General features: G+C 41.3%; 1 protein-coding gene across 3 annotated transcripts in view; it reads right to left on the bottom strand.

Annotated features, from left to right (window-relative positions):
* Positions 1-3,969: 3,969 nt before the first annotated feature.
* The window catches only part of GLRA2 (glycine receptor alpha 2), a 194,275-nt gene continuing 184,142 nt past the window's right edge, over positions 3,970-14,102 (bottom strand). For all 3 annotated transcript variants that reach the window (XM_060002824.1, XM_060002823.1, XM_060002825.1), the window contains exon 9: positions 3,970-4,248. In XM_060002824.1, the coding sequence (XP_059858807.1) occupies positions 3,970-4,248 (279 nt within the window). The remainder of the gene's footprint in view (positions 4,249-14,102) is intronic.

Below are 14,102 nucleotides of genomic sequence, written 5' to 3' on the forward strand. Positions count from 1 at the left end.
GTCTCTGTGGTACAATGTCCTGAACTCGCCTTTCCTACCTTAGAGGTTCAGTCCTGACACCCGGCCGGAACACCAAGACCCTGTCAGTAACATGGCTCAGAAGAAAAGGGAGAAGAAAAGAAAGAAAGAAAAATAAAATAAAATAAAGTTATTAAAATTTTAAAAAATTATTAATGTAAAAAATTTTAAAAGGAAAAAAAAAGAAGAGAGTAACTCAACCAATAAACGAAATCCACTAATGATAACACGTGCTAAAAACTAACATAACATACTAACATAAACATAAAAATCAGAAACTAGTCAGTTGCATACAGCAAATCCCCCAAAGTCCACTGCCTCAGTTTTCTATTCAGGTATTCCATAGATGTGGGGTACCTAAGTTGACTGTGGGGATTTAATCCACTGCTCCTGAGGCTTCACAGAGAAATTTCCCTTTCTCTTCTTTGTTCACACGGCTCCTGGGGTTCAGCTTTGGTTTTGGCCCTGCCTCTTCATGTAGGTCACCGTCGGGCGTCTGTTCTTCACCCAGATAGGAGGGGGTTGAAGGAGAGGCTGATTAGCGGGCTGTGGTTCACTCAGGCCTGTGGGGAGGGAGGGGCACGGAGTGCGGGGCGAGCCTGCGCAGCAGAGGCCGGCGTGACATTGCACCAGCCTGAGGCGCACTATGCGTTCTCCCTGGGAAGTTGTCCCTGGATCCTGGGACCCTGGCAGTGGCGGGCTGCACAGGCTCTTGGAAGGGGAGGTGTGGAGAGTGACCTGTGCTCGCACACAGGCTTCTTGGTGGCGGCAGCAGCAGCCTTAGCATCTCATGCCCATCTCTGGGGTCCGTGCTGATAGCTGCGGCTCGCGCCCGTCTCTGGAGCTTGTTTACGCGGTGCTCGGAATCCCCTCTCCTCGCACACCAGGAAACAAAGAGGGAAGAAAATGTCTCTTGCCTCTTTTGCAGCTCCAGACTTTTTCCCGGACTCCCTCCTGGCTAGCCGTGGCGCACTAGCCCGTTTCAGGCTGTGTTCACGCCGCCAACCCCAGCCCTCTCCCTGCGCTCAGAACCGAGCCTCAGCTCCCAGCCCCGCCCACCCCGCCCCGCCCCGGCGGATGAGCAGACAAGCCTCTCGGACTGGTGAGTGCCCGTCGGCACTGATCCTCTGTGCCGGAATCTCTCCGCTTTGCTCTCTGCACCCCTGTTGCTGCACTCTCCTCCGCTGCTCCGAAGCTCCCCACCCCTCCACCACCCGCAGTCTCCGCCCACGAAGGGGCTTCTAGTGTGTGGAAACCTTTCCTCCTTCACAGCTCCCTCCTACCGGTGCAGGTCCCGTCCCTATTCTTTTGTCTCTCTTTATTCTTTTTTCTTTTGCCCTACCCAGGTACGTGGGGAGTTTCTTGCCTTTTGGGAGGTCTGAGGTCTTCTGCCAGTGTTCAGTAGGTGTTCTGTAGGAGCTGTTCCATGTGTAGATGTTGTTCTGATGTATTTGTGGAGAGGAAGGTGAACTCCGCGTCTTACTCTTCCGCCATCTTGAAGCTCCTCCTCTAGAGGTGAATATTAAAAAAAATTTTCTAATGTGGGGACCACACCCTGCCTCCGAAAATTATACGGTATACACTTCGATTAGACATGATCGTTTAGCTTAGGATTTTCCCCCAAGGCGCCGCCCATCCCACCATGTGTAGCATCGGGGCTCTTCCTAGGACACTTATGGGGTCAGGCCTATCTTTGGGAGGCATTTTAGCCTTACTTTTAGAGGAAGAGAATTGAGACCAATCAAAGTCTTTGCTTTATTTATTTGGAAAGAAGCGAGCAATAAGATAGAAATAGTGTTTTAGGAAAGAGGCACAAAGCATGGCACTAATCTTGCCAAAGCTAGGAATTGTGTAGCTTCTTGCCTAGTGTAGTGCAATTCATAATAATAATAATTTTATTATTATCTGTTAGTTATTGAGAATTTACGATATGTTAGACATCAAGCTCATGGCTTTCCTTGCATTTTTCTCGGTTCATCCTCTTAAAACTCTATGAAATAGGAGCTACTCAGAAAAATCAGGTAACTTATCCAAGATAACCCTGTTGATAGGTGGCCGAGCTAGTCTTTCTATCTCCAAAATTCATGTGTTTAGCCATTCTGTGATATTCTTCTCTATGGAAATGATTCAATATTTGAATTGGTTTAAAAGGGTATAAACATCAACTTAGGAATCCATGTCTTCCTGAAAATTTTATGAAGGATACCTTTAGTTAAGGAAAATCTACAAGAGCTAAGATGAGTTACCTCTATTTCACTGGGGTTCTCAGAATTGTTTTTCATCATGGAACTCCATTCCTGACAAGATTAGGATGGATAGGTGGACAGATTGGTCTTTTAAATTGCTTTTCCCTTTGGTATTTTACGATTACGCAGTGCTCTTGGAACTTTTCCATATCTCATATGAAGTATCCAGTATTAGATTCTGCTCGCAATGGCTACTAATACTTCCATGTCTCCATTTCCCTGTTTCTACAATGAGAATAATGTACTTTTTTCTTTCTTCATGGGCATACTATAAGCTACTCTTATATTACAATAAAAATATAATAGATATGTAAATGCTTCAAGTTTATGAGGAAGACCAGAAACAAAAATCCAAGTTACCATTGTCATCTAAATTATTTACATTGTAATCCAAAAATGGAAAGACTCATAGCTTCTGTGGCACACTTAGCTTTATTGAAATTGAACAAATATTTTTAATAACCCCTTTTACAGCACATGTAAAATTTAATTTTTTCATAATATTTTTTACAGGTTGTCTTTTATCTGAGTAAGCAAAAATACGTCTTTTTTTTTTTTTTTTTCCTTACTTAAAACATGTAGCCAGGATTCAAACCACGTAGCTCTGGTACCAAAAAGGCAACAGGTTATGAAAATCACAGTACAATTTTAAAATTCTTTAAGTTAGTTAAGGATATTTCCAACAATATTCACTTGGATTGACAGTAGAAATCATGGGTCAGTTGACATTAGGACTAATAGTTACACCTACAATGAGAGCAGAAATGGGAAGTTCAAGCTAATATGAGCTACACCGTTCAGGACACATCATCTCCATAAATACTGTGGCTGAGAGGCTGCGACGGCTAAGTCACACTTGAGTACTTAATTGCACGTAAATATAGCCAAAGTGAAAAAAAATGTAGTGTGCTAACTTGGATCTAAAAGAAAATGGGCATTTATTTTTAAGAGGACATACGGTCAAATCAGTTTCACAATACACAATTCAAATCCCCAAATTACATCTAGGAAAGAAAAAGAGTATTAAAATGCACACCTACACGGACAGTAAAGTATAAACTTGTTCTTTGTGATTGGTATTTATTTTTTGTTGTCGTTTTCTCGATAAGTAGAAATTATTTATGACCCACAAAAGGATTCCTCAGGTGAAGCACTAATTACGGACATCGTAAAGAACGTAGCTCAGCAGGCTTGTTTTAAAAACGAGGCAGCATTTTCCTGAAAAAGTTTGGTCCTCAACTCACTGTAGGCTAGTCATGGTGGTCAGATGGTAAGCATTTTCCTTTTGTGTGTGTGTGCGCACGCATGTGTGTGCACGCACACGTGTGTGTTTAAGCTGTATTTTCAGTACCAGAATTAGCCAAAACCAAACCAAACCAAACTGAACCAAAAGACAAATAGCCCTCAAGTACTTGACTTTGCATATCATGTCTATTTAATGCATCATCGGAAAGAGCAGTGCTAAAGACTGTGAAGGGAATTATGCTCACGTGATTCTGCAACACCGTAATTTTGTGCAAACATTTTCCTTCATTGCCCGGATAACTTATCTTTTTTCATGTAGGTGCCAGGAAACCCGCCCCCATGATCCTCCCTCCCCCCTCCCCCAGTCTTCTCCTCTGTCAAAGTGATGTAAAGACAATTTCACTGTGTATTTACAAGCACAACAGTTAGGCAAGAAGGTCCCAGGGTCTGAAGAGCATGTCTATTTCTTGTGGACATCTTCATGCCGAATGATCTTGTATGTGATCCAGTAAAAGACGTTGAAAATGAGGAAGGCCAATGGGAAGGCAGCTCGAGAAATCGTGTCAATCCTTTTTGCCCGGTCTACAAACTTCTTCTTGATGGCATCTGCATCTTTGGGGGGCTGTGGGAGCTGGCTGGCAGGTGTGGCCTTGACAGCCGTTCCATCTTTCACTTGAAGGCAGTGACCCATCCCGTAACCACTGAAATTAAAACGACTTTCACGAGTAACATCTTCTTCCTGGAAGAATAAAGACAGGGAAAGCACAGATAGGTTGTCAGTCAAATCAGATGGAAGGTGCTTAAAATTCTTCAGAAGTAAAAGGATAAATCACAGCTAACTGGTAGTGTGGAAGGCTTTCGGAATGGGGAGTTGTCTTTCAGGTTCAACTCAATTATTCATGGAACAGATACAGTTCATTAACTTTTCTGGCTGAGAAATTAAGTGTAAGAATAATGACTCCGTGGTCATTTTAATTAATTAACAAACAGAAATACCTACACTATACTCAGCACTGACTGACGTTCCCAAATTCTAGTTTATTGATCCACAGCTTTGAATAGACTGTTTTAAAGCTAAATCTCCAAATCCCAGTATTACACTAAGAAGAGGACTATTCATTCATTCACTCACTCATTCATTCATTCACCCATTCTTCCATTCAACAAAGCATTTACTGAATCTCTGCCCTGTACCTGGCCCTGAGCCAGGAACTTCTAGTATTGTGGCTCATTCATAGCCCAGTCCCTTCCATTAACATTGGCTTTAATGTTTGTGTTAGATCTAAGATTAACCCCTTAAATGTATAACTTTTCCTCTCCAGCCCTCTAGTTCATCTCAGTTATATAGCAGACATTAAATATTCAGTGTTTGGAGTTGAATATTTCTACCATGGTTAGTTTTTCTAGTGTCAACTTTTTACGTTGATTCTTTGGCTATTCATATCTACCATATGAACATACGTCGTTTTAGCTGATGTCAGTGGTTTTTTTGTGTTATTTCTACATGAATTAGATACAAGACTGAAAAACTGTAACCTTATGGTGAAGAGCAAATACCCTACATAGAGACAAATGTATGGAATTTGGGTGCGTGGTTGGGTTGAAAAGATGGGATTGAAATGACCTGCTTAATAAAAATCTAGTTCTAAATAGCCATCGATTGAATCATCAGCTTCTGCAGCTAGATTACTGTTTTCTACAATACTGTGCCGCCCCTTTGAAACACCAAAGACTCTTTATCTTGCTAGAGAAGAATATTATATTAATTAATTTGGTTATATTTTTCCAAAAGACAGTAAAATTTGGTATTAATTTTATTTCATCAATGTTTATTGCATGTCAGTTGTGCCTTCACACATACAAAAGATATACTGAATGAAGGACTTTTAAAAATTTTATTGGAGTATAGTTGGTTTACAATATTGTGTTAGTTTCAGGTGTACAGCAAAGTGATTCAGTTATATGTATATTATCTATATATCTATATTCTTTTTCAGATTCTTTTCCCTTATAGGTTATTACAAGATATTGAGTAGAGTTTCCTGTGCTCTACAGTAGGTCCTTGTTGGTTCTCTATCTTATATGTAGTACTGTGTGTATCTGTTAATCCCATCCTCCTAATTCAACCCCCCTGCCCGCCACGTTTCCCCTTTGGTGACCGTAAGTTTGTTTTTGAAATCTGTGAGTCTGTTTCTGTTTTATAAATAAGTTCATTTGTATCATTTGAATGAAGGACTTTTAACGTAATATTAATGTGAGATAACCCAACTGTAATCCAAATGGTACAGCAAGGACAAATTTAGGTCAGGAAAATCAGGCCAAAGCTCTTCTAATAAAATAACTGTAAAACTACTCCTTTATAAAACCATTTTCCCAGTACTTTTATGTATATGAGATTGTCCTGCACAAGTTGGTTCAGGATACTCTGTCTCATTTGTTAACAAAATGTAATAAGGATTTTTCATTCAACAATTAACTGTTGAGTGTTGAGTCTATGGCGAGCATTTTGCTAGATGCTGGGAGACAGTTGATGAAGTTGGACAAGAGCCCTACCTGCATGGAGCTTTCAGAACCCAGTGGAAGTGGCCAACCTAAAGGCATTCTCATATAGGGAAGCTGGCTAAGAAAACCCAGCCAGACATTAGAATACTTCCATGTACTCAGCTCTGTAAGGTCTATAATGAAGACTTCAACTGGACTCAGATTCAAAGAGTAAATCTGGTTTCTTTGTCTAAAATGGGAATGATATATTTTATGGGTGCAAAACTTTCAAATACGTGAAATATTTAAAAATGTGGACTAAACAGATATATTAATCATTACAGTGTCGTTGGAAGACTTATTAGCAAGAATGTTGGAAGACTTATTAGGAAGAATGGAAGCACACAGGTCACTAGGAGGAGGGGACTTGTTAGTCACATGGGTTACAAGCAGTCTTATTCTTCCTGCCTATTACTAACTGGTAATTAGATCTTAACCAGTGTGTGAGAGAAGTAGAAACGGTGTGATTTGGTTTAGTTAGAAGATCCAGACTAGGAATTTGGCTACTTGGGTTCTAGGCCTGGCTCCACAGGTTATAAGCTGTGCTGATCTGAGGCAAGATATTTATTCTCTCGAGGGCTCAGAGACCTCATGCCAAACTGTTGAGTCTGGACTAGGTCTGTGGGTCTCAGCTTTGGCTGCTAGGGAAGCTGTACAAGTATATGTATGCTTGCCTCTCCTCCCAGCCTCTTCCAGATCAACGGAATCAGAATCTCTGGGAATGAGAGCTGAGAATCCATAGTTTTTTAAAAATCCAGTGACTCTAATGCAAAAGGTTGGAAACCAGTGGCCTAGATCAGCTCTAATGTCCAGCTCTAACCTAGTCTATGTTATTAAGTCTAATATAACTTTTCAAGTGGAAACAATCCCTCAAAATACATTTCCCCTTATCTGCCTAAATTTACTGTGCTGTTTTTCCTTTCCATATCTGTAGAATCTTACAAATTGCTGTTCTCACCTCTATAAACACTTAGAAAGTCATGAATAAGTGTATAGTTCACTGCCTGAGTGAGATAAGATTCTTTTAAATTTCCTGGGTCCCTGAAGAAATAGAAAGAGTAGTTGGCTAGTAACCTGTTTTTAGCACATGAAACAAAAGGAAACCTAAATACACACATCCATGTTTCTTTTCAGACTGACTCATTCATTTAATTTCTGTGGTCTTTCTTCACATACTCTCAATGGACAGCTGAAGAGATTAACTCATTCATTAACTAGCAGAAGCAGAAGAGAATGGTACCAGGTTAGGTTATTATTATGTCGTACATTGCCGTGCAAACTGTGGGCGCTTAATAAACGTTTGTTGAATAATGAACAAAGGGAATTTTAAGAGAGTTTCTCTCTGCTTGAAAATACTTTCACCATTCATTCAACAGTATTTCAAATTATGCTTCTGAGCATAGTTACAACTAATTAAATCAATTCTTTAAAATTCTCTACCACAAAAATAAATCTGTCACAGGTAGAATTTATCCATTTAATTTTTCATGTGCAGGAGATATGAATGCTAGTTTAAGGGTCTTCTTATTTACCATTATGATTCATTCAATGCATTTTAAATATAGAACCTTAAATTACCCACATCAAAGGGTATGGTCTTGATTCAGAAAACATAATTGCAACCAATTTGAATTTTTGTGTTATAATGAATGACTAATTGCCTTTGTAGCAGGTTCAGAATAAAAACGTTATGGTAATGTGGCAAGATTCCTATATGAGGGCAAAGTGGAGATGAGCTTGAGTCATGGATAAACTGAAGCTAAAATAAAGAACAATCTGTAGGCACAGATTAGTTGAATGTATTCACAGGGACAGTCGGTGTAATCCTCTCAGTGAGGAAAGAATTGCAGGCATATATTCTCCATTTCTTCTAATTAGCCAGAAAACCAATTACTTAATTATTGCTACTGACCTGCCACCTTCAGTATCTTTGAGCAGTAAATACTTCTAGCTCACTCTGTTTTGTTTTTCACTGATTAAATTCCCACAGAAAATGAATCATCCAGTTGAAGTTTCAGTACATGCAATTTCTGTATCCCACTTTGATAAAATCTCCTTAAACCCTGTCTGCTGTAAGTAGGAAGCACTGCCATGGTGCTATGCAATTCATTGGAGACTTATCATCTTATTTTATCTTATCCATCAGTTTTACTTATTGTAAAATTCACCCATTCCTGTGTTTGGAATAACTCTTGTCTGGATGTGAAACTGAACCTAAAGCTCACTAGAATTGCATCGTACTGAATTGTTTAAGCAAATAATTTCAATATAATTAAAGAATATAGGATTTATACAATGAAAGATTTCAGTGGGACCCATATTTCCAATTTTTCTTTTATGTCCTAGAAAGGAGGAAATAAAAGGACTCCTATAAACGGGGGTAGGGGAAAACTCTTTCCATCCCATTTCTCACCCAGATTCTTTGATTGAATCTTTGCCCTTCTACTGGAATAGGAAATGGCCCAGTTGGAACTGAAGTTTGCAGTGAGCTTCAGTCAATGCAAGGACATTATGGAGTCTCCAGCCCTCCTTAGGAAACAGTGTGAGTCCAAACACAAGTAGGTTTTTACCAAAAAAGTCCCCTGAGCAAATGAAGGCTGGGTGATGCTTAATGGTAGCCCTGCTTGGGCTTCCTAGCCTTGGGGAGGAGGGATGGCCTTGAGAAATTCTCAATTCTTTTTTTTTTTTTTTTGCGGTACGTGGGCCTCTCACTGTTGTGGCCTCTCCCGTTGCGGAACACAGGCTCTGGACGCACAGACTCAGCGGCCATGGCTTACGGGCCTAGCCGCTACACGGCATGTGGGATCTTCCCGGACCGGGGCAAGAACCCGTGTCCCCTGCATCGGCAGGCGGACTCTCAACCACTGCGCCTCCAGGGAAGCCCTGAAATTCTCAATTCTTATGGCCTCAGTTTTCTCCTCTGTATCATGGGGGCTTGGGAGTAGATATGAATAATAAATAGATATCATGTATTGATTATAATTATATACCATGCTCTTAAAACCACAGTCAGTCCTATCACCAAACCATCCCTACAAATCACATGGTTTCAGAGGAAATTGAGACGGAGAGAAGTTATGTGGCTTCCTGAAGTTATATTGCTAATAAATGTTGAAGCTGAAATTCAAATCAGGTCTGTCAGATCTCCAAACTGTCTGATTCCAAAGACTCTGGAAGTCTTTGGTTTTTATGAATTTGTCCCTAGCAAGCCCCAAATGGCTTCCATTCAAGATTATGGAAGAAGAATCCCACTGAAATTTGTAGAACAACAGATCTGAAATAAAGCAAGCCAAATATAACCCCTTGTTGCTTAATGGCATGTGGTGAAGTAAATTAAAACTGTCACAGTGTCATTTTGGGGAAGACAGTGAATAGCATTTTTTCCAAAAGAAAAGCAAATCAGTGGATCATCTCTTTTTCAGTGCAGGATATCATTATGATTGATTTTTGAAGAAGAATGAACTGCTGGTGTTCATTTCTTGAGTGCTTGTCATTTATGTATTCATAATTCCAACAAATGATTCCTTGAGCACCTATTATGTGCCAGGTGTGTGGTGAGGGTACAGCAGTGAACAAGGAGATGAAGTCTCTTCTTTTTTGGAGTTTACATTTTAGTGGGGAAAACAGTAAGAGGTAGAGTAATTATGTGACACACACACAACTACATATTTATACATATACACAGATAAGACACCCCACACATTTGCACATACACAAACACACACACACAGATAATGATGGAGGCTTTGAAGGAAAACAATCAAGGTAAGACCCTTAAGAGAGATGAGTGACAGAGAAGTGGATGTTTTAGATTGAGTGGTCAGAAAAGTCCCAAGGACATGCCAGGCACTGTGCCATTTGGCAGGAATCCAGTGGCGAGCAAGACAGATCAGACTCTTGCCTTCACGTGGTTCCCAACCTTGAGGTGAAGACAAACATTCATGGAAGCATCACATGAGCACGGAATTACTAGCTATGATAAGGGCTCTGAAGGGAAATTATAGGGTGTTAGGAGAACGTATTAACGGGGGTCCCGGTCTAATCTGGCTGATAGGAGAAGCTTTTCCCTGGGGAAGTGATGTTTCGTTAGAGATCTGAAAAATGAGAGGCATTAAAGAGGGCACAGCAGAGTTGGGAGATGTCTGAGATAGGAAGGTTTGCTGCAATTGAGAGATGGTAGGATGGCTCGTGGAATGCAGAAGGAAAGTGGGGTGAGACACAGTTTCAGAAAAGACCAGGGGCTGGATCACATAGGACCCTGCAAACCGTGCTGTCGGTTTGGAGCTTTATCTTAAGAACCAAGGGAAGGAAAAGATGAATAAGACCTTGGGTTTGGGGGGGTCATACAGAACCAAATACAGAATTATATGAGAGAGATTCTTGAGATATGTACAAAGGTTTATTGGAGCTCAGGTGGGCCTGAAGCCTTTAGAGTTGGTGAGCGTATGGACGGTAATGCTGCTGAGATATACAAGGCAACATGCAAATCATCTATGATCCCCCTAACCTGGAAAAGACTCTGTAGCTACCTATTGGTGTTTAGAACTCATTTCCAACTTTTTTTTTTTATTATTATTTAAAATTTTTGCTTCCCAGTCATAGGTAGACAGGGACTCTGGATTATGATAGCTGATTTCCACTAATGTCTTTACTCACCAAAGGATAAGCTCCTAGGAGTGTGCCCACCTCATCTCTGTAGTCCTCTTCCCTGGCACAATGCTGGGCCTATGAGTTATTCAAAACCCGTGCTTGGCAAGATCCTCTTGACTCTGAGACAAGTCTCAGAAAGGACATGCTTCCTGGGGAAAGGGAGGGGACAGCGATTGTCTCCCAGCTGATTTCCCTTTCTTTGACACTTGCAGCCCTTTCTGCGGCCTCTGGATCAGTCTTGCCCAAAGAACTTCCATTCTATCCCTTTCACTGCAGACTCACTAGCCTTGGCATTGTAGAGGAGCAGAGGAAACACTGGGATAGAATCTAAAAGGCTCAGATTGAATTCCCTCAGTCCCTCAACATTTTTGCTCTTCTATTTCCTCTTTAAAATGAAGAGATGAGCCATTTGGCCATTTTCTTAGTTTGAGTATAGGACTATAATGCTGGCTAGTATATTGCCTTGATACTAATCTCTAGCTGGTTGATACGTTTAAGACATTCTTCCCAACTGCAGACTAGACAGTATGCAAGTAAGGATCTTAAAGCCTTCTTCCTCCTGCTGCTCTCATGCCTTTGCTAGGGTTGGCCTTGTGGGCATGCATACTGTGCCCTCACTCGCCCCATTGCTTAGAAGGGTACTATACTTGGTTTAACGCTTTGCTGTAGCCATCTTGAAATTCATAATGATTTTTGAACAAGCACCCCACGTTTTCATTTTGCACTGGGTCCCACAGATTTTGAAGCCAGCCCTGCTTTCTGCTCCAGTGGAACTAAAGGAATGCCATTGGCCCATTGCTTTCATTCCTGGCTTAATACTTTTCAAGAGTTTCTCATCTCCTTAATGACCACTCCTAAGCTCCTTTGTGACATTCAAGGACCCCCTATGTCCTGTCTTATACCTGCTTCTCTCATGGGGTTTCATGGTCTTTGGCTTTATTCTTTGCATAGAATACTCCTCACCTCTCTTCACTTGGCGAGCTCCTGCATGTCCTTCAAAGCTCTACTCATCCCATTCAGGGTGCCTTTTCTCTACCCCTGAGCCTGGGCCTTGGGTTTCTCCTCAGCTCCTGTAGCACTGGGTCGCATGCCTCCATAATGGAACCTGCTGTCATCATAGTTTACATGTCGGCCTCTTTTATGTGACCTTCAAGTGGAAGGACCCACTTTTGCATATCTTGATCGCCCCAGTACCTAGAACAATATTTGGCTAAAGCTGCCTATGTTGAATATTATATATAAGGTAAATGCTTCTTAAATGAATGTTGGAAAAAAGTCTTCTGTGATATGAAAAATGATTTCCTAGCTTATTTATTTTATGGTTTATTTTTGCATATTGAACTTATATAAAGTTAGGGCAAACCTAAGCTCAGCAGTGCCACTCAAGAAGTGAGGTATTTATGATCTATATTTGAAACACTGTCCATTTTGTTTGGCCCAGTGTTAAGCTAGTGAGCAGCCCAGAGAGTGTGAAAATATGTAAGACCCATCTTATTAACAATCTTAGCAAAAAATACATGCTTCTTTGCAAAAAAAATAAATAGAAGAGACAAAGACTCCAGAATACAGAGAAATAGTTTTTCATTTATGCATCTATTTGCAAATCAAAATAATAAAGCTAGGTAAATGACAAGCCAGTATGTATTATATACTTGCAAGTATTTCACCAAATAAATGAGACCTTATCAGTTATTACCCATAGCAAAGACTAAGGAGTATTTGCATAATATTAAGGGTATTTGAATTCATATGCCATCCATTTGGGTTTGGTGAAGAGAGTAAAATTCCTATAAATCTACGGTCATCACCAAATATCAGTTTTAAGTCTTGAAATTTTAATTATTGGAACATTTTTCTTCACAAATCTCTTAAAACACATGAATACCTGCACTATGGTGCTGTGCACAATGTACACAAAATCTCTTTCACGAAATCTCTTTCATTGCCTCAATCACACATGTTATTTTTACAAGCCTCTCTGTGTATATAAAAAGAAAAAAGCGGGCTTCCCTGGTGGCGCAGTGGTTGAGAGTCCACCTGCTGATGCAGGGGACACGGGTTTGTGCCCCGGTCCGGGAAGATCCCACATGCCGCGGAGCGGCTGGGCCCGTGAGCCATGGCCGCTGAGCCTGCGCGTCCGGAGCCTGTGCTCCGCAACGGGAGAGGCCGCAACAGTGAGAGGCCCGCGTACCACAAAAAAAAAAAGAAAAAGAAAAAAGCCAGCAAGGTTTCTTATTCGGGCCAAAGCTCACCTCCAATAACAGGCGGAAGATATGCGGGCAAGAGAGGACAAACAGAACTCAGCTGTGGTGTAAGCTGGGGTTCCAAAACTGCTGTTGCCCCAGCCCGCAAATGCCTTGCAGGGGTTGGGGCATTGGGAATTGAGCTGGGCTAAGACTCCTAGTTATCCATGAAAACCCATCTTTCTTTCTTCTTCCACTGGTGGGTCTTTCTTGAGCTCCAAGTTGCTTAACTATGGCACTGTTGACATTTGGGACCAGGTAATTATTTTTGTGGTAGGGAACTATGTTGTATATTTTAGGATATTTAGCAGCGTCCCTGGCCTCTACCCACTAGAAGCAAGTAACACACACTTCCCCCACAGTCGTGACCATGAAAAGTGTCTCCAGACATTGCCAGATGTCGCTCGGTGGGCAAAATCGCCCGTACTTAAGAAGCCCTGCTTTAGCTGCTCACCCATGTGCGCCTGGGGAGGCTGTATTTTCTAGCGTCCCCTGCACCTGTGTGGGACCATGCGCCACATCTAGTACCAGGAAGTCTAACCAGCTCAATCTCCAAACCAGAATCTAGGCACCTCTTACCAGAGCCTCCACTCCGTGCTGAGCTGAGCTACCTGACAGTGGCGTATCAGAACCATTTCCACCAGAATTATAGTGATCACCTTCTACCTAATCCCCTGGCTTCTAGACCCTCCCTCCCAACAAGAAGGTCTCTTCTCAATCCAGCAACTAGAGGGATCCTGTTAAAATGTGAGTCAGGTCAGATCTTCATGAGCTCGAACCTCCAGCGGCTCTCACCTCAGTAAAGTCCAAGTCCTTGTGATGTCCCCCCTTTACCTCTCAGAGCCCAGCTCTTGCTGCTTTCCCTCTAGCCCAGGTGTCAGCAAACACTTTCTGTAAAGGGCCAGGTAGGAAATATCTTAGACATCATGGGCCATCCTGAAGTATAGGTCCCTTTAATGCGTATTTTGAATCTAATTTCCTAAAGTGAACTATGTACTTCACTCTATTTTGGACCACACCTCACCTGCAGCACCCTGTTTTTTAATAGACTGGAAGTAATTATCTAAAAATAATTGTTTGATTTTTGGCTCAAAATCTGTAAAGCAGAAATGTTTTCACTTAATGTCAGCTGCAGTCTTAGAGAGTAGTTCAGAAATCA

The sequence above is a fragment of the Delphinus delphis genome, chromosome X, assembly GCF_949987515.2.
Source record: "Delphinus delphis chromosome X, mDelDel1.2, whole genome shotgun sequence".
Taxonomy (NCBI): Eukaryota; Metazoa; Chordata; class Mammalia; order Artiodactyla; family Delphinidae; genus Delphinus; species Delphinus delphis.